We start from the raw sequence: 22,246 nt of genomic DNA on the forward strand, positions 1-22,246 counted from the left end.
TATTATATTTTTTTAGGTCGCTAATAACCCTTGTGGTTGCAGCGTAAATAAACAAAAAAAAAATGATTTAAAGATTTAAACAGTACTAAACAGGCAAATTCATTCATCGCCCAGTTAACAATACGACGCGAAGTGATTCGATTACAATGTGATAAGGAAACGAGTATTTAATTTGATTTAATGTTTTAAAAGTCTAATTTGATTGTGGCTATATTGGTGTAATTAAAGACACCAGTGAAAATCCGGAGATATTAGATGAGATCCTTTTTTCTTCCTTTACAATTTGGGAGAGGGTCTATTAGGTACTCTCATATATTGTGTTGCAGTCTTGGTAACTAGGACTAAATAAATCACGAACAGCGCTCAACCATCTTTATCTACACAAAACAACTCCAATTACAATTTAAAATCATATGTCGCTGCAGCACTTTCTAGGTCTCTTCCCATTCGTTTCCTAACAGGGAAAAAGCTATTGCCATGCACTTCATTATTGTTTTATTTGAATATATTAAATTGGTGAAATAGATCACTCAAAAAATATTACTTTTGCATCTCGCATTTTGAATAATCGAATAATCGAATAATCGAATCTGCATTTTTCTGACATCTACCGACAGCGTTGATCAACTATTGAAAAAGATACATAATTAATTCCACATTCGTCCCTATCACAGGCTTATTTTTCCGGCCAAAAGAATCCTTATATCAAACGTATGTCCTTTCATCCCGTATTCACTAATCAGACAGTCCCTAAAAGATATTGGCTTGCAGCTAGCAGCACCTGTTACTTTTGTAAAATATGGAAAAATCGGGTAATTAATATGCACATATCATGAGCTTTCATAGGGTAAAATTTGTAATCCCTAACAAAGAGGACTTCAAAGTGCAATCTTCCCTTCTAATTAACTATGAAAATACACCATTCAAAATCTTTTTATCCACTGACAGACTAGAGTGTTTTCTTTGTAAGCTTAAATGATATATCGCGGAGTCTTGTCCCAAAGTCCCCAGTGGACCAGACCACACACTTATTGCAGCTAATGCTCCTCCCTTCTTCTTCATTTTCAGCTGACTTCCTAACATCATCAAAAGAAATTCCATCTTTAGAAATTGAGTCCATCAGCGTTAACGACACACCCACCCTGGCTATCATTATGAATTTATCCATCTCATCTCTTTTTATACTAATTCAAAACCCATATTGACAGTAACACAAAAAAGAGAACACTCTACCGATAGTCCTCCTGACACTCCTACTATTCTTTCTCCGCCAGTTACTCTTGCAACATTCAACTTCTCCCCCTTCGACATTCTCGATTCCACACAAACCAGCCAAAAAAAAGTCCAAATCTAATCTTCGATCGTATTCTTCTTCATCTTCTTCACCGGCTTTACAACTCGGGCTGAGTCTTCGCCGCATCCACTATCGCCTTCCATCCTCTACGATCTTGCGCTTCTATTTACCATTCTTGTACCCCAATTCTAGATAAATCGGCTTCAACATCATCCTTTCATCTTCTTCTCGGTCGGCCTACTGATCTACCATCTGGTCTTTCAAAAAACACTGTCTTTAACACTCTGTCATCCTCTGATCGTACCAAGTGACCTGCCCATCTTATTCGGTTTGCCTTGATATGTCTAACTATGTTTTCAGTTCCATAAAAAGTCACCTATTCAGCATTGCAGCGTCTTCTCCAATCCCCTGTGAATTCATCTCTTCGAGGGCCAAATATTATTCTGAAAACCTTTTTTTCAAATACTAGAAGCTTATTTATTTCCCGCTGATTGATAGTTCATGTTTCACTGCCATATGTAATAATTGGGCGAGTAATCGACTTGTACAGTGTTAATTTAGATTTTCTTTTTAGCAGCTTCGATCTTAATAATGTTGAAAGGGAGTATACTGCTCTACTTCCCGCAGCTATCCTTGCTGAGACCTCTTTTTCTATGTGGTTGTCCGCTGTGATTATCGCCCCCAGGTATTTAAACTCCTTTACTTCCTTCGAAGTTGTGATCTTCTACCTAACTCTTGGTCTTGGTCTTCGATCGTACTACTTTATGAAACCTTATTGTATTTTTATTATAGAAACGGTTTACACAGATAATCCGGCTAATTTTACACTCAATTTTAATTAACTTGTCTTTGGAATCTTAAAAAGGTTAAAATAACAGCCTACCTCCGCTGGTTTATAAGATTATATAAGTGCCTCCTTCGATAACCTCTCTGATATCGAATCTAATCACAGCACACACAATGAATAGTAATCCCTTTCCTTCTCTCTCATTTATTCTTTGTTTCTTCTGTCTGTATAGTTTTACTTCACTTTTTGTCTCATTCTTATATGCAACCTAATTCAGTGGAATTGCTATGGCTTCTTCCCTCTGTTGGAGAGAATCCAACACCTAACATCACAATTTAAACCAGACATTTAAAGAATTCCAAACTTCCTCCTACGCTGCATCTGTTTCGAGGAGTATCACTTTATTAGGACCAATTGGGCACTTCTATCTTTATTTTTTCCTATATTTTCTCATCACACCTTCCACTTCCTTTTAAATTAGAAGCTATCTGTAATTTATAGATCCCAACTACTCTCTCAAAGAACTCGTGAACCTTATATTTGAACTGCATAGCCCCTACATACTTGTTAGAGATTTCGATACTCATAATGAACTGTGGGTTTCCAATCACACATTATGGTAGCGGTAAAATTATCAAAAATGTTATTAACTGCACTGATATATGTCTATTATACACGGGCTCTCATACTTTAATATTTCTACTGGTTCCTTCTCTAACATTCATCTAAGTTTTAGAGACCCAAAATTAGCTCCTATAGTAACATGACTTACATCTGATGATCTCCACGACAGCAATCATTTTCCAATCTTTATAACTAACTCATATAGATCACATTCTCCAATATCGACAAAAGTTTTGGCGCTTAAAAAATTGTAATTAGTCTAATTATATGAGTGAAATTAACCATTTCTTACATAAAAACACTTTAACTGATACTATTAATATAGACATCACCCATCCATCTGCGTTGCTGCCGAGGCACACATCGGGAAATCAGTCATTTCAGCTGAATGGAAGAGTGTCCCATGGTGGAACTCTTTTTGCGAAGACACTGTGCGTGTGTCTTCGCAAGAGAAGGCCTTCTCCTTTCCTACGCTGCATCTGTCTTTTCTAACCCCCTCAATGCTGTCTACCGTTTATTCACAACAACCTGTACCACACCCTCCTCAATAATATATCCTATAACAATAGTAAACAATATCATTTGTACTTCTTTTATTCCTCTTTTGTGTAGCGTACATGCTGGAGAATTATGTAGGGTCCTACAAGCTGGTAAGCACGTTAACCTCCTGAATAAAAATGTTGCCATTTGTACAGACTATCCAGCTTCTATTTTATGCATCCCGGAATTACTTACCGATCAACCCCTTATCCAAAATATTTATCACTCTTACCACCATCTTTCTACATTAAACACTAAGATTACCTTTATATGGATTCCGTCTCATATTGGGATACCTGGCAACAACTCGCACATCACCATTCTAAAACGACTTTAACAGATACCACATCAACAACTCACATACAAATTGCAGATATAAAAACAGAAGCATACAGATTTACCAGGAGATTATGGCAAAACCACTGGAGCTCCTGAAGTACATCCTTACGTGCAATCCAGCTCTCATTGTATAAGCTATTATATACGGGTCCCGTATGACTATGTAGACAAGACTTCATCTACGAAGAATCCGTATGGGCCACACCAAATTAACACACAGCATCTTGATGCCATTAGATGTCCGGCCTATCTGTCAAACAGGCCAGTGCCAACTAACAGTGAAACAAATTTTTACCTAATGTAATCAATACAGTGAAGTAACATGACAGCTAAATCTCAAAAGCAGCTAGGCGACATTCTCAGTCATCCAAACCAGATAGACAGAGTTCTTCAGTTTTTTAGAAAAATATTATTGTAATTACTATTTAAATGGGAATAAGCCACAATTAAAGGTTAAAGTACGTTTATTGACGTTTCAATTTCCACTTCGTTATTAGTTTGACTAATGTTTGTATTTTGAGAAAGATTTCCGAAGTGGAAATTGAAACGTCAATAAACGCACTTTAACCTTTAATTGTGGCTTATTCCCATTTAAATAGTAATTACTTTAAAATGCCAAAAGAAAATAGCTTCAGAAAAATAGTATTGTATCATAAACTCTAAAATATTTTTATATGACATAACTTATTAATGCTACTATACCTCTTGTAATTTTGTTTGTAATCGCCCCCGTGCGAGTGGCCAAAAAAATATTTCTTTCGAATAGGTATTTACTTTACATGCTTTTTCAGCTGTTTGTTAAGTGGCTATTATATTTATTGCAATAAAATTAAACTTAAATGAAGTAAACACTTACTTACTTACTTAATCAGTAGACCCATTTGTACCTTTTGGTGTTGGGCCGTTTAAAATACAATTAATGAAATTACAATATTTGACAGTCTTCTGAGGTTTCCTAGCTCTTAACGAACTTTCTCCATTCCTTCCTATTGGATGCCATCTGTGTTGCTTCCTGCCAAGTCTTACCCTTAATCTGCAGTATCTGCGAGATCTCACTGTTCCATTCTTTAATGGGTCTTCCTCTTCTGTTCTTCCCTATTGGTTTGGCGTCCCATATTTTTTTTACTTGTCTATTATTGTCCATCCGAGTTAGATGTCCGAACCATGCCAATTTTTTCTCCTTGATTGACTCGAGTATCGGTTTGATTTTGAGTCTTTCTCTTATTTCTTCATTTCTGATTCTATCAGTTCTTTTTACTCCTATCGTTCTTCTGAGGTATTTTATCTCTGCTGCCTGAATTCTGCTCTGATGTCTTTTGTTTAATATCCAATTTTCTGCTCCATATGTCACTGTAGGTCTATATATTGTTTTGTATATTGTCATCTTGGTCTTTGTTGATATTTCTTTGTTATTAAGGAATCCTCTATTTAGTGCTTGGAATAGTTTTCCTGTGTTTTCCAATCCTGTTGTTAAGATCGTCCTCGATGTCTCCTTTGTTGTTGATTACTGTTCCTAAATATTTGTATGAATTTGCTGTATTCTTTTTTGTAATGAGGTAAATAAATAAATAAGGTAAATGAGGTTTGAGAAATCTATAATCTAAGGTTAAATTGTTATATCATCAACTTCTTAGAAATCACTAATGCTATCATTATAGTTATTTGGTTAAAACATGAATGAAAACAATGGGGTGGAATTGAATTTTAGTATTTCGATCAGTAAGAATTCATTCATCTTGAAAATTTTATATATATATATATATATATATATATATATATATATATATATATGTATATTTCTCTACTTCGTTCTACTTCTACTTCATCTACGTCTACTTCGTTCCTCCAGGATTTTCGGAGTCGTCCTCTTTTCCTCCTTCCTATGGGGCTCCATTCTGTTATTCTCTTTATCCATCTGCTGTCGCTAGTTCTTTTTACATGTCCATACCACTTTAGTCTTTTTTGTTCTATATATGTTAGTATATCTGTTTCTATTGATGTTCTTTGCTTTATTTAGTCATTACTTCTCCTATTCATTCTTGTTACTCTGCAGCATCTTCGCAGGCATTCCATCTCTGTTGCTACGATCTTACTGCTGTTTTTCTTGTTTATGATCCAATTTTCAGCCCCATATGTCATAATACTGTGTGTCTACCCCACCATACTGAGTTAAGTTGTCGGATTGCTGTTCTTGTTTGTCCTAATCTTTGTGTAATTTCTTTCTCTGTTGTTGCCTTTTTCGTGATTATAAACCCCAAGTATTTGAATTTATCCTTTCCTTTGATTGTTACGTTGTCATCAATCTGTAGATCTTCTATGTCTTTTTCACTTGTAGATAGGTACTATGTTTTCGCGAGGTTAATATCTAGGCCAGCCTTGGTATATTCTTCTTGTAGATTCTTCATCATGTAGCTGGGGTCGTCTTGGTCTTGTGCAATCACTACTTGATCGTCTGCAAAGCTTAACGTATATATTTATTCGTTCCGCACCGTTACTCCCATGCCTTCGTATTTTCTTTTCCTTGTAGTCAAGGCTTTCTCTAAGTATATTTTGAATAGGGTTGGATATGTGGAACAACCCTGCAGGAGCCCTTTTGTTGTGGTGAAGTCTCCTATGATTCTTGTTCCCATTTTAATGGACACTGAAAATTTTAATTAGTTTTATATTATAATGTGAACGATACCAAAAGGCACTACAGCGGCTCATAAAAGAAATATGGATGCAGAAATCCCTCCCCAGTGATTGAAATATTGAAGCAACAAGGCTTTTGGTTACTTCTGGAAACTGCCGACTAATGTAGTGTACTACTTCACCAACTATAAATACCTATATGAAAAGTCACTATCATAATATATCATTTAATGTTACACCATTTGTTTGTCTTGATATGCTAAAAGCTATAAACACCGAAAACAAAATACGAACCCAACCAGGGAATCAATATTATAAAACCATAATCCAGAATTTATTTTATAATTGTTCCATTTATTTTTTTCAAATATCCATTTGTTCCAAATTGATTTATAATATTACCAACGAGATATTTGATAAAAAATTTTTCTTAATTTTTTAGATCATGAGTATGGAGGACGTTAGTGGTTTACAAGGAATACCGAAACAAAAAGACCACATCGACCACTATAATCATTCATCGGAAACAGAAAAAGTAGGCACCGATCCAAATTTTAAACGAGTTATAGTTTGGAAAAATGCAATAGGATTTCTTATGATTCACATGGTGGCTTTATACGGCTTATTTTTATTGCTTACATTTCGAATAAAATTTTTCACATTCCTTTGGGGTAAGTTTTTTTTCTTCAAACGTCAAATAATGATGACATTACTTATCTAACTTGATCCTGTCAAAGTTTGATGTCTCCGCCGGCAGCAGTTTTTTTTCCCATTTCTTTACGGCGGAGGGAAAAATATTGTCATGGCAACAATATGAAACATGTCACAAAGCAACAATACAAATGTCATTAACAACAATTAAACATCATTTTTATTTATAGTAATATTAAAAGTACAATTAGTTAATGAGGTATTTTCAAAATTGAAACCGTGCAAAAATGTTCCCGACTCTTGATACGCATTGGTAATTGTTGATGATACTGATGGTCGAGAACAACTTTCAGCAATCATTCCCGATGTTGGCGAATCATTAGGGTATAAAATTTTTTGAGCATTCTGTCTTTAATAATTGCAAACAACTGTCAAACAACTGTAACCAGGGAGACGCAAATCCCACCGACGACTTAATTATTTTAATTTCTAACATCTAGACGACTTTGATAGTGGTCACAGTTAATTTCGAGTAAAAATAGCGTATGAATTGTACTATTTATGGTTGAAAATTGTTACGTTTGAAGAAAAAATAGTATACTTTATTCGGCAAAGGAGCGACTTTTCTTGACTTGCCCTCTATTACGCGCCTCACTTCGTTCGGCGCGTAATATCGGGCGCGTCAAGAAAAGTCATGCTTCTCCGCCTCATAAAGTAATATACTATTATAACGTTCAGACGTACATCATATTCATAAAATATTACCTTTTTATTGATTTATTCTATAATGATAATTGACTTAACTTAAATTTGATAATTTAACACAACTTGGGAATTTATAAAAACCACGCTGCAAAATACCGCAGATGAAGTTTTGGGTGAGGAACCTAAAAGGCAGCGAAACAACTGGTTTTATAAGGAATGCAAACGAGTAACCAAAGAGAAGAATGACAGATGTCTGAAAATCATCAACAGATATGTGTAATGTTGAAGAATATTCAGTAAAGAGAAGAGAGAGAACACAAAAGCACAAATAGAAAAAGCGACAACAAATCAAAAAAGAGTTCAAAGAAATTAAAAAATTAAATAGAGAACACGAACACAAAAAATTTTAAAAGCAAGTAACACAAAACAAAAGTTTTCAAGCCACAAGCGAACCAAGTTAAGACTCATAATGGAATTTTTTTGAACAACAGAGTAGAAGTAATGAAAAGGTGGCAGGAACATTTTATTACGCTACTTAATGGAGAAAGTAGAGCTGACTGTAGATATGATATGGAACTAGAACAAAAGAAAACTGTGCTACTACTTTTGGAAGAGATAAATAAATCAATTAAGTCTCTAGCTACAAACAAGTCACTCTGAGGAGACAACCTACCCACAAAAATATTTAAATGTAGAGGTCAAACATTTGTAACCGTTTTTTACAAACTATTAAAACAGGTATGGCAAGAACGCCCCTTACCAGAAGATAGAAATATTGGATTTATATGTTCCATACATAAAAAAGAAACATGCTTGACTGTTCTAACTCTAGAGGGATTTCCCTTCATTTATCGAATAAATTACCAATAAAACGACTAATATTACCACATAAAATGCAGGTTTCACCATAACTAAAGCAACACAAGCCATTGGTCATGAATATAGACATCACAGGTCATTTAAGCAGACAGGCCAAGAACTAAATTGACGAAATGAGCCTGCTTTTATAACATTTTTTATGAGAAAGTAATTTTTAAGCTCTGAGATTTTATTTAAAGTGAAGTTTCCACACCTAGAATTAATTTATTACGAAAAGGAAAACTTTCAAGTATTGGATACTTGACGTACTCAAAGCGATACAAATTAATCTCTAGACAGAGAGTTATAAAAGCTCTTTACGGAATATTTTGGTACAGAACCGCCAAAGTTTTTAAACTAGGAAAATTGAAACGTTAAAACAAAAATTGTTATAACACCATTTGTTATAAACCGACAAAAATGCAGATTTTACCTCAAATAAACAGCACAAGCCATTGAGCATTAATATAAACATCATAAGTCATTTCAGCAGACAGGCCAAGAGCTGAACTGACAAAATAAGCCGTATTACCTGCTTTTATACTGACCATCATCAAATCTCTAAAGTTACAATTCTTCAGACATGTTATGCACAATGAATCCAGATATGCTCTCCTTAAAGCCATCCTGCAAGAAAAAATATTTGGAAAACCAGGTCCAGGAAGAAGAAGGTAGAAGGTAAGTTTGGTTAAAGAACCTTAGAATCTGGTTCAATACAACATCTCTGCAGCTTTTTCGCGCTGCTGCAGATAAGATAAAGATTGCACAGAATAGGCACATCAAGAAGAAGAACCTGCTTTTATAACAAATTTAATGAAAAAGTAATTTTGAAGCTCTGAGATTTCACTTAAAGTCAAATTTTCATACCCAAAACTAATTTATTATGAAAAAGGGAACTATCAAGTCTTGCGTATTTGACGTATCCAGAACAATAAAAATTAATCTCTAGACAGGGAGTTATAAAAGGTCTTTACGGAATATTTGGTACAGATCCGTGAAAGTTTTAAATTTAGGAAAATTAAAACGTTAGCGGAGTAAAGCATGGTAAAGCATGATAAACTTATAAAGATCTTGAAAGAAGTGGGGTTAGATGATAGGGACTTAAGAATCATCTATAATTTATATTACAACCAAACAGCCAATATTAAAGTGGATGACAAATTGACAGAGGCGGTCTCCATAGATAGAGGAGTGACGCAAGGATGCATTTTGTCCCCGGTGTTATTTAATATATACTCTGAATATATCTTCGAGCAAGCGCTAGGCGAACTACAAGAAGGCGTATTAGTCAACGGAATACGTCTAAACAACATTAGATATGCCGACGACACAGTAGTTTTTGCAGATAGTCTGGACGGTTTGCAAAGAATAATGTCGCGTATATCAGATATAAGTAGAGAACACGGACTTGATCTTAATACGAAGAAAAGAAAGTACATGGTAGTCAGTAAGCGCGAAATATTAAATACACAGCTTTGGTTAACCAACATCCAATTGACAGAGTGGACAGCTACACATACCTTGGTACCAACATTAACAGCCAATGGGATCACTTCAGTGAAATAAAACAACGCATAGGAAAAGCGAGATCGGCGTTCATAATGATGAAGTCTCTTTTCAGAAGTCACGATTTACCACTTGCTACCAAAATCTCTCTCATTAGATGCTATGTATTTTCTACGTTATTATACGGAGTAGGGGCCTGGACACTTTCCGAAGCTTCTTTAATAAAACTCGAGGCATTCGAGATGTGGTGTTACAGACGTATTTTAAGAATTTCATGGGTGGATCGTGTGACTAATGTTGAGGTCCTACGTAGAATAGACAAGGAATGCGAGAATATTAACACCATCAAAGAGCGCAAACTAGAATATCTTGGCCATGTTATGAGAAATAAACAGAGATACGGCTTGTTGCAACTCATTCTTCAGGGCAAGGTATTTGAAAAGAGAGGACCAGGGAGAAGAAGAATATCTTGGCTTCAAAACCTGAGAAAGTGGTTTAATACATCGACAACCGGACTATTCAGAATAGCAGCAAGCAAAGCTAGGATAGCCATATCGATCGCCAACATCCGGAACGGATAGGCATCGTAAGAAGAAAAAGCGGAGTCAGACAGGGTGACTCGTTAAGCCCACTTCTCTTTAATATATTAATTTACGAAATAATACAAGTAGTATGTAAAGGTCATGGCTACAGAATGGGGAACAAAGAAATCCAAATATTATGTTAGCAGACGACGCCGCATTAATCGCCGAGACAGAAGAGGAGCTTCAAAGGTAAACATACATCTTCAATACAACAGCCAAGAAATACAATATTATAATATCAGCAGAAAAAAAATGTATGACAACATCTAAATACCCACTACGATGTAAAATCGAAATGGATGGGAAAATAATATAGCAGGAAGCAAGGTTTAGATATCTGGGAATAGATATAACTAGTTACGGAGATGTTGAAGACGAAGTACGACAACAAAGCTTGAAAGCAAGTAAAGAGGCGGGATCTCTTAATGACACAATCTGGAATAACAAACACCTAGGACAAGACACAACAACAAGAATCAATAAAGCAGCAATTAGACCTATATGAACATACACGGTGGAGACAAGACCTGACACATCTAAAAAGAGACGACTACTAGAAACAACAGAGATGAAAATACTTCGACGAATATCAGGGAAAAGTCGACGAATAGAATATTGACAAACTTTGTAATACACAAGAAAGAAGATATCTTTGAAGCCTATACGGGACGCGTAAAGAAAGTACTCTTCTAAATCTTCTTCTTCTAGTGCCGTCTCCACTAATGAAGGTTGGCTATAACCATTGAAAATTCGTCTCTATCTTCTGTTTTTATTAAGAGCGTCTGTGTGTTTAACCCGGTCCAGTCTCGAATGTTTTTCAGCCAGGATATTTGTCGTCTACCAGGACCCCTTTTTCCTTCGATTTGACCCTTCATAATCAGCTGCAACAATTCGTACTTATCATTTCTAAGTATGTGCCCCAAATATGCTGTCTTTTGCCTTTTAATGGTGGTCAAAAGTTCTCTGTCTCTTCTTATTCTGTGCAGCACCATTTCGTTCGTAATATGATTAGTCCATGGTATCTTCAAAATTCTCCTAAAAAGTTTCCAGTTTTCTCATTAAGTCAACATTAACAGTCCAGGCTTCGACAACATAAAGAAGAATTTAGTGGATATAAAATTTTACCATCCGTTACCAGATTTGCAGATTGAGTCTTTGGTTACTCAGAAATTTTCTCATCTTCAAAACACTGCTCTTGATTGCTCTATTCTTGATCCTACTGAATCCTACTACCAAACTCTTCTAAATATAGCGTATAAAATATTCTTCATACCACTGCGATTAAGTACTTCTTGAAGCAAGCAAATATCTGTTAAAGGCCTGTTTAAATTTTTAGAAGACAAGAAAGACTCGATACCACACTCTTTTACTTCCATATGAAATATATCATTCATAGTGTATATTTATTATCCTACATCTGTATGAACTGTGAACTGTTAAAAACAGAGTAATACTCATCAAGGTGATTAAACTATTTTACTTTCTGATTCATTGTCCATTTCCCAATATTTTACAATATTATCTACGTCAAATATAACAATATTCTCATTGTCATTGTATGCAAATCTAAATTTATTATAATTCGATTGAGAATGATAATTTGTTTTGGCGGACAAAATATCCAATTAAAAGCAATTGAACTACTTATCCCGAATCTACATTTTTTTTAATTATGATTTTATAATTTACTCGGTTAAAATTATCCATCCTTTCTTGGATGAAAGGTCTTAAGACTTTTGTTATTTAATTGATTAAACAAAATTAAAGGAATTTTCTTAATATATTCATAGCATTTCACTTTAAGCTAAGTTCATTTATTCACAGCCCAACAAAAAAAATTGTCTTGCTGCTAAAAAAAAAAATCAACTGATTTTGACCACCAACTGGCTACCTACATTACCAGAGGATAATGTCGAAACGTTATCTGATGAACTACAGACTAATAGATTTGAGGAAGACGACAGTGATTTTGAAGGGGATTCAACACGTCCTGAGCGCTTTACTCAGGAAGAGGTAAGCGATCTTATCGGAGATTTGAACCTTCCAAAGGATTCTTCCGAGTTCCTTGCCTCCAGACTAAAGAAAAAGAATCTTCTTCACCCAGACACCAAAATTATATACTACCGTAATAGAGAAAAAGATCTTTGGCCTTTTTTTGTCAGCAAGATGATATGGTTTTTTGTAACAATATTAAAAAACTGTTAGAAAAAATAGGTATATCGGAGTACAGATCACAGGCGTACAGGCGTCTTTTTATCGACAGTTCCAAACGAAGTTTAAAGTGTCTCCTTCTACATAATGGCAACAAATATGGAAGTATACCAATTGGGCATTCTACAAAAATGAAAGAAGATAATAAAACAATATCGTTGGTGCTACAAAACATCAAGTATAACCAACATCAGTGGGCGATCTGTGTTGATTTTAAGATGGTGAACTTTCTCCTGGGACAAGGTGGCTATACAAAATAACCTTGTCTCCTGTGTCTTTGGGATAGCAGGGCTATGGACCAACACTGGAGTAAAAGAAAATGGCGTTCTAGAGATGCTTTAAATGACAAAATGACAAAAATTAAAAGAGGGTAAGGGTGAGTTTTTAAGGGTAAAAAAGTTAAATACCAAAGTTGTAGGCAATAAAAAGATCTACTTTTTTATTTACATTTTTTCACGTAACGAGTTTTTGGTTTTTTATTTTTATCTTCCACAAAACAACTTTTTTTAGGAAATTTGGTGAAAAATTATTTTTTATGTCCCAAATAGGCTGCAATTTTTTTGATTTAAAATAATTATTTTTTCCCCTTATTTTGATTTAATATCGAAAATGAACTCCAATTTTCAATTGGCAATTCTCACGTTAAAATAGTTGTTTTTTTAAAAAGTCAGCGCGCTTTTTGGTCTTTGAAATCTCTACTTTCTGATAGTATAAACAGTTAAAAGGTCTTACAGTGGTGTTAAAAAGTCCTGCATCACCTTACCAAATACATGAAAATAGAAGTTTAAGGCATTTACCTTAAATATTTTTTAACCATTTACTATCTACATCAAACAAGCACTTATTATAACACAATATTATAAAATTGAAACACAGCAAAATGTTTGATTAATAAAAAAAATGTAATTTTTTATTCAATATTACAGGAATTAGGCTATTTACATCAAGACGATATTGTACATCACATTGAAGTAATTTAAACTAATTTTAATATTTAATTGGCCGGCCCTTGTTTTTAATAACTAGTTCACATCTTTTGGGCATGGAATTTATAAATTTTTGCAGTTTCTCCATGGAAATACAGTGATGTCAAGCGTGGATTAGAGATTCGATTAATTTCGTTTTATTTGTGAGTTTGCTTTTGGAAATTATGTTTGATATCCTTTGCCACAAATTCTTGATGGGATTGAGGTCCGGGGATTGCGATGGCCAGTCGATCCTATTAATTTCATTACTCTCCATCCAACCTTTAACCAATTTTGCTCTATGACAAGGAGCATTGTCATCCTGAAAAATAAATTTTTCTTCGCCAAATAGGTCTTTTCCACTAAGCAGCACCTTATTCTGTAATACCTCAATGTATTTGGTAGAATTCATCATCCCAGATACAACGTGTAGGCGACCAACTCCTCGAGCGGACATGCAACCCCACATCATAACGGAGGTTGGATGTTTAATTGTGGGAAAAACACGTTTTGGAGAAAATTCTTCACCAGAAAATTTTCTGACGTAGGCATTTCCAGCATGATTATTAATATTGAAAGTGGATTCATCACTAAACAGTACACTCTGCCACTGCTCTGCTGTTTAGATTCGATGTTCCTTGGCCCATTTCAAACGGTGCAATCTTTGCTTTTCTGTACAGAGGTTTCAAAGCAGTGGTTTCTTCAGTGCCTTACATCCTCTAAGTCCAAAACTAAGCAGTCTTTTTCTCACAGTGGAAGTGCACACGCTTACACCTGTAGATTCAGACCACAGCTTCGTCAATTGGGTGGAATTAAGGCTTCTGTCTGCCAGACTTGTTTTTCTTAACGCAGCGTCATCCCGAACAGAAGTTTTCTTTGGTGGGCCACTACGCGGTCTGTCGTCGATTTTTCCTTGTTCAGCATACTTCTTAATGACTCTAATTACTGTAGATTGATTACAGTTTACGGCGGATGCTATTTCGCGACTAGATTTGTCGTTTTTATGGTGAAAAATAATTTCAAAACGCTTTTCGTCCGATAATTTAGTTTGTTTGGTCTGGGATGACATTTTGACCTTTTTATCAAAAATCAAAGAGCGAATAAATGTGTTAGGGTAACTACAGTGTTTATATAGTCAAAATATGTGGCAAATTTGTCATTAAGATTTAATTTAATAGTACTTTAACAACTTAATAATCCCCTCATAATTTTCTCGGATTATGGAAAATCCCTTCAATCAGATTATTTTATTCTTTTCTGTAGAATTTCGAGCTAGTAATTAAAAAAACATAAGTAAGTATACCGATAATGCTAATTACAAGCACAAACTTAAAATGAATTAGCGAAAATATACAAAAAACTTGTGTTAAACCTCAAAAACTATAAGGCGCTTAGGTGATGCAGGACTTTTTAACACCACTGTAGGTGGGAAGTAATGAAAGTATAATTCTTCTTAACTATAGAAGCCCGTGCCACGAATTCTTGCTTAGTTCTTCTATGTCGACGTGGTGCGATTGGTCTAAATAGACTCATCGTCTGAAATTCATCGCGTTAGCATCCCCTTTTTGGGAGATAAATAAATTTTAATAAGTCTCAGGAAATCTCGAAAGCCCCTTACTCGAGTAGTTAGCGATACATTAATGACTTTTTCACAGACTTGTGAGTAATTTCTATATAGGTGGTTCTCAGATTTAATAAAAATATGAATTCAGCCAATTTTAACGTGGGAAAATTATACTTACTTTACTTTTTCGTGTCTGGATCCGACTACAGTTTTTCTGCCTAATATCGGGCTACGTCTACACCCTTTGTATTTGCGAGCCATAAATCATTGAGGGTGCACTGTGATGGGCAAAGTCTGCATACTCTTGGGTGCTCCACGTTCTGTATTTCCCCATATTCACAAAGTGCGTCGCTGTCTGTCTTGATGCCCCATTTAATGAGGTTCTGTTTTACAGGGGCAACACCTGTGCGTATGCGATTGAGTGTCCGCCAGGTTCTCCAGTCCAGGTTCATCCATTAGGTCGTTCTGGATGTAGGGAAAACAGTTCGGGTGGTTCGACACTGACAATTCTCATAAACCTTTTCCTTGATTTAAGTCGGCTGATTCCTGGCGGTTTGTCAAACTCATATAATTGGTGCCTTTCATCGAAAGTTTGCCTGAACTTCTCCACATATTGTGAGGCGCATCTACGGTCGTCTGGTGATGCGAATAGATGCGAATGATGTCTAGATCTACCTCAGACGGGACAAGCATATTCCCCTGTTAAGAAACATAAGGCCTCAGCTGTTGTCTTCAAGACCTGAGGGTTTGTATCCCACTTGCTCCCTACAAGTTTCCGGAGAAGATTGTTTCTCTTAGAAACCTTTTGTCTTGTGCTCTGACAGTGGAATTTATACGTTAGTGACCGGTCTAGTATTACTCCAAGATATTTGGGCCTATCAGTATGTTTCAAGCGTTGTCCCTCCCAAGAAACATTCAGTTTTACATGCGCCAGTTGGTTGTTGAGATGGAATGCACATACTTGGGTTGTAGTAGGGTTTGGCTTTAATGAGTTTTGTTTGTGGTAAGTTGACATCATGTTTAAAGCCTTTTCCATTGTCGACTCTACTTGTGTGAGTGTTTTCCCCTTTACGGCTATACCAAGGTCGTCAGCGTAGAAAAAACTCTCAGTCTGAGGGTGCATTGGTTGGTCGTTAATATAGATGTTAAATAAGGACGGCGCCAGAACGCTTCCTTGAAGTAGGCCATTTTTTTGGGTTCTCCATCTGCTCTTTTTTCCATTTAGCTTAACGTAGAGACGTCTATTACACAACAGTGATCTAATGATATTTACTAGGTCATAGTTAAGCACAGTGTTATAGCTATCTCTTTCTGCTCAAATCTCTCCTCTATGTATTCTGTTAGGTTCAGCACTTGGCCTGTGCATGATTTACCTGGTCTGAAGCCTGCTTGTTGTGGGATTAGTTTTGCATCTAATGTTTCCTGGATGCGGTTTAAAATGAGGCGTTCATACAATTTATACAAATGGCATAGCAGAGATATCGGACGGTAGCTACTCGGTAGTTCAGGGTCTTTCCCAGGTTTCAGAAGGACTACTACTTTTGATTTACGCCACAGTTTTTGAATCTGGTAGGTAGAGCGACAGATCGAGCACCCATTGTCTCGCTTTTTGCCCGAGGTGTTTTATCTGCTCTGTTAGGATTTCGTCCATCCCAGGTGATTTTCCATTTTTGATACAGTCAATACCATTTTTAAGATCTTCGATGGTAAATGGGTTTCGCAAGAGAGTTGTTTCCTGGTCTTGAGTTCTTATGGGTTTTGCAACTATTGTTTGTTTTGCCATTCAGAAGCAGTTGGTGGACATAGCTTTTTCATCTCTGTGGGATCATCATTAAGTTTTTTGATCATATTCCAAGCATCCCATATTGTGCGTCATATCCATTTTACTTAAAGTCTCGCTCCACCGTTGTTGTCTGGAGGCACTTAGTGTTTGCTGCAGTCTCTTCCTTATCTCTGCCGTAACTTCGCTAAATGGGTCTTTACTATATTCGTCGGTGTACTTTGTCATAATGTCTTTTGCTTGATCGTTCAGACCAGATATGTTGTTGACATCCTCTGGGTATGTGTTTACATAAGATTCGTTTTACAAGTTTGATGAACGCGTCATAGTTTTTGGGGATCGGGACTATATTTTTCACTTGTGTTTATAATTCATCAGCAAATTTTTCCCAGTTCGCTTTTTTGAAATTAAACCTTCTTTTGAAAGGGATTTTGGGAGCTTTTATAGCGTTGCATGCGGTTATTCCCACGGGCCTATGTTGCGTCTTCGGTATAGGCTTATATACCTTCCTAACGCAACGTTCCTCTAAAGACATGCTGATGAAGGTGAGATCAGGGTTGTAACCTTTCTTCCATATTTTGCTTTGGAACGAATAGGGCAGTTTTGGGTCATGTAGAAGTCCCAGGTTGTTTTGTTCAGCCAACGATTCCACAAGATCTTCATTTTTATCAATTGAAGCGTAGCCCCAATGAACATTATGACTATTAAAATCACCGAGAATGAATCTGGTTTTTTGAGAAGCGAAATTTTTTAGAGGGGAGAAAACAAAGTCTCTCCAGGGTGGTTTATACACAGATGTCACTGTGCAGGCTTCTATTTCGACGGTCAGAATTTCAATGTCGTTGTAGCATGTTTTTTCAGCTGATGTTACATCAATATCTCTTCTCACGAATATGGGGCTTCCATGTTTTGTACTTGGATGTTCAATGATAAGCTGCATTCCCTCAACTCTAGGTCTATGTGCTGATATGTCACGGTGAGTCTCTTGTATACATAATATATCACACTTGTGGATTTTGCGCAGTTCAGACAAAATTTCCTGTTTATTACAAGTAATACCCTCAATGTTTATGGTCATCATTGTCAGTGTAGGCTCTGAGAAGAGCCGTTGATTATAAAAGAAGAAAGAATGTAGGGAAACTTATAAAAGATAAACAATCAAATAAGTTATTAAAATAAGTAACTAAATAAGGTCATATTATGGTAAAAAAATAAAGATAATAAATATAAAATATTTACGTAAGCACTAAATACTTTTTCAAACATATAAATACTGGATTTATTAAGATCCTTTTAAGAGTTCATTTTGAATATATTTTTTCTATATTTCAGTAATATTTTGGTCTTCGAAGTTAACTGTCCGAAAAATCGGTGTACAAGTTAATTATGATTTTTTTCGTTAACCAACCTAATGGATTTTTACTTATTACGTAATGCTTTAAATGTAAGAATAACTTTTTAGTTATAATTTGTTATTATTTTAGCTTTCTTAATTCTTGTAATATCTGGAGAAGGAATTACAATGGGTGCTCACAGGTACTATTCACACAGAACGTTTAAAGCCTCCTTTGGTCTGAGACTCATTTTGATGATATGCCAAACAATGGCTGGTCAGGTAAGAGCCTCTTATAATTTGTTTTCAACTGTGTTACGTTTTAATCTGTACTTTTATTTTTCATGGTTTTGATTTTGGTGTATTACCAAGTTCATCTTTTAAACTATCTCTTTATCTCTTAGGCTTACGACGTATATCCATTTACTAGCAACGTATACCAATATCACTGAAAATTCAGGGAGAACTATGTCGTAAGAATATCAATTATAAGTTGGATAGAATATCAAAAAGCAATAACACGTCGATGGAAAACATTAAACGTCTATCTCAACACGGTTCTTCCCGAGAACTTAATAATTTTCGCTTCCCCCTAGTCCCCTCTATGGGGAGGAATTTTTCATTCTTACTAAATCTTCTAATCTTCTTACACGCGAATACCGTCTTCTCTGTGGCCTTGCTTTCCTTAAATTGTGTCGTGACCATCAAGTCATTTCAAAATCTCTTCAAATTAAACATCACACTAAATCTTCATCCATTTTCAAAATTATTAGAGTAACTGGTTTTTGGCTTCTTCGAAATTGAATTCATTCCACCCGATGCAACTTAGACACAACAAATTCCCAACTTTTTAAAACCTTCAATGACATCGACTCTCATAATATCCATTTATTATTATGGGACACTTTCGATCGTCTTTTACACCAAAAAGCCCAACACATTTCCGACAACAAAATTCAAACCCAGAAACGCAATCTGGTCCAACTTATCTGTCAGCAAAATCGACAGCCCCTTTCGAATTAACAACCTTCTACAGTTGTAAGCAATTTCTCAGATATTCACATATCCAAATTCACATATTCACATATCTGTCAAAAGGAATCAATCTTTTTGTCCATCCTAACGGAGAAAATTGTTTGTTGCTGAAGTTGCCAGACAATATGTCGCCAGAATTCTCCATACTTCCAAACCCACATCGCCAAATATTAGTCTTTGAGAAAGACGTGCCCTCAAAGAACAAGAGACTAACAACACTGACATGTCATTGTCATCATTCCAGCTGATAAAATGTAATGCTGCCTTCATTGTCAACCCTTCTAATTATTTCGACAAAATGTTCGAACTTATCAATTCCACAGAACTCAAACGCGTCCCAAACAAGCCCACCACCTATCTTGAAAAAATGACAAAATCCATCATAAATAAGTCCACTCTACCTACACACATCAAAAATCTCTTAAACCCAGGGAAAAATCATCTCCAACTCCAAAAGAGACCCAATTCCAAAGGAGACTCTGTGGAAAATACTGTAACAGTTATAAAAGAAAGGAATGCCCTTGGTGGATCCATAAACTAGAAGCTCTGGTAAAATAGAAGAAAAAAGCTTAAAAGGATAAAAATATATATAAACAGCAAAGACGATTAGTAACAATTGAAGTGAAGAATGCTAAAAGAAATACTAGGAAAGAAAATACAAGAGCCAATAGAGCCTGGAAAGGTAGCTAAAGGTTTCCATAAAATGATGACGCTTCTATTGACAACACACTACTCTCTTACGTTCCTAAAGCTTTATTCTCAACACTTGGAATAAGAATCGCAGAAATAGTTTCAGTTTTTTGGTATTTCCTGTAAAATGGCAAAATTATCCTCTAATGTTGGTTTTTATCTCGATCTTGTGGGAACTAGTAACTTTTCCATTGACTGCTGAATATCTTTTTGGGAAGTAGAATTGTAAGTTTGGGACTTGTTTTCATTTTTTTATTTGTCCCATTCTAGTATCACGAATATGGTGCTGTATGTGCCGTTTATTTGTAGTTTTGTACAGCAGTACTTTTTGTTTAAATATTTAAATTAATGATAATAGTAGATAATAGATTGAGCAAGTTTGTTTTTTACGTTAACCAAACCATTACGTTGGATCCGCTATAAATGAAGAGGATAAAAGAAAGTCCAAGATTTTCCAAAGATCCAAGAGAACCGTGGTTCACACCAGAAATTTATCGCAATCTCGGCAGTCGTGGTACAGTGTATATTTGATTGAACATAGAAATACTTAGTTGTGGACATAAAACTGTTTGATGCCTTACCAATTAATTATAATCGTCAAGAGAAGAGTCGGCTTCTAAATAGTGGATGGGAAGAATTATACGAGGTCACCTCTACGTACACTTTCATATTGGCTTTGTTAACGTCGGAAACAAGCAATTCTGGAATCCGATCTCTCTCTCTATCTTCAGTCCTGACCTATCGGAGGTGTACTAGTCATCGTAATGTCGTTTATTGTCCGCCTCCAAAGATCTCTATCTTTGGTCATTTCTTTCTTTTATCTACGTCTATATACTCAGCAAACAATGTACCTTCACAAAACACCGACCACGAGAACCTAGCTTTAGTTTAATAGTTTATTAGTAATTTTTACTTTTTAAATTTGTGTTTAATTCTCACCAGTCTATTAAATAATGTGACAAATACCTATACCTATTGCATTATATTTAATAGGTTTGAGGATAAATTTTTTTATGTAATTTCTTTTTTTAGAATTGCATGTACGTGTGGGTAAGGGATCACAGATTACACCATAAATATACGGACACAGACGCAGATCCCCACAATGCAAACAGAGGTTTCTTTTTCTCACATATGGGATGGTTGATGAGCAGGAAACATCCCCTAGTTAAAGAAAAAGGAAAAAATATTGATATGTCCGATTTAGAAGCCGATCCATTAGTTAGGCTCCAAAGAGAGTACGAAAATTTTTACATACTATTAATTTTTTGATGTCTGTATTATTTATAAAATGTCTTCAACTAAGACTTAAAATAGTCGACTAAAAATGTCACCTAAAGACAAATACCAATAGTATCTACATTAGTAAAAATTTCTGACATTTGCAATTCTTTACTAAAGAAATACAATAAAATTTGAGCTTTTCCATACTTTCTCAGTTAAGTCAAACAAACATTTCGTATTTTTAACGCGTATCCTTATACCTCACAGTTTTAGTAATTAATATAATAAATATATATAATAACGGATTTATTACGGCTGTCGCCGCTTCTCCGCCCCCAATTTCCATCTTTTTCTGTCATATGCAGTTGCCTCTTCTAAGTCTCTTGCCGCCATTGCTTCATCAATATCGTTGCGCCAACTTCTCCGTGGTCGTCCTCTCTTTCTTCTTTCAGGAGGGATCCATTCCAGTACTCTCCTAGGCCATCTGTACTCTGGCATTCTTTTAACATGTCCGAACCAGATTAATTGTTTTCTTTCTATGTCATCATTGATATTTCTCTCCATTTTCATTTCGTTTCTTATTTGTTCGTTTCTAACTCTCTCCAGTTTCGATCTACCGCAGCTTCGTCTCAGATAATCCATTTCTGTCGTCATAAGTTTGTTTCTATTAGCTTTGGTGACGTCCCATACTTCCGAACCGTAAAGTGTAATACTTTGGACTATACTACCGTAAATGTGTTTTTTGGTTTCTCGTCGAATTGTTTTTTGCCAGAGAAGAGAGTTTAAGGCACGGATCGCTGCTCTGCCCTTGTTTATTCTTTCGCTGATTTCATCTGCGCTATTTCCCTTCTTGTTGAAAATGACCCCCAAATATTTGCAGGATTGCACGCCTTTGATTTTGTCGTCTTCCAAGACTAGGTCACAT

The 22,246-nt window shown here is 35.5% G+C and overlaps 1 protein-coding gene across 2 annotated transcripts in view; it reads left to right on the top strand.

The window, feature by feature from the left end:
- Positions 1-22,246, top strand: part of LOC140447223 (acyl-CoA Delta-9 desaturase-like) — a 46,789-nt gene that overhangs the window by 17,622 nt on the left and 6,921 nt on the right. For both annotated transcript variants that reach the window (XM_072539747.1, XM_072539745.1), the window contains exons 2-4: positions 6,658-6,886; positions 18,524-18,654; positions 21,130-21,335. In XM_072539747.1, the coding sequence (XP_072395848.1) occupies positions 6,658-6,886; positions 18,524-18,654; positions 21,130-21,335 (566 nt within the window). The remainder of the gene's footprint in view (positions 1-6,657; positions 6,887-18,523; positions 18,655-21,129; positions 21,336-22,246) is intronic.

The sequence above is a fragment of the Diabrotica undecimpunctata genome, chromosome 8 (assembly GCF_040954645.1).
Source record: "Diabrotica undecimpunctata isolate CICGRU chromosome 8, icDiaUnde3, whole genome shotgun sequence".
NCBI lineage: Eukaryota > Metazoa > Arthropoda > Insecta > Coleoptera > Chrysomelidae > Diabrotica > Diabrotica undecimpunctata.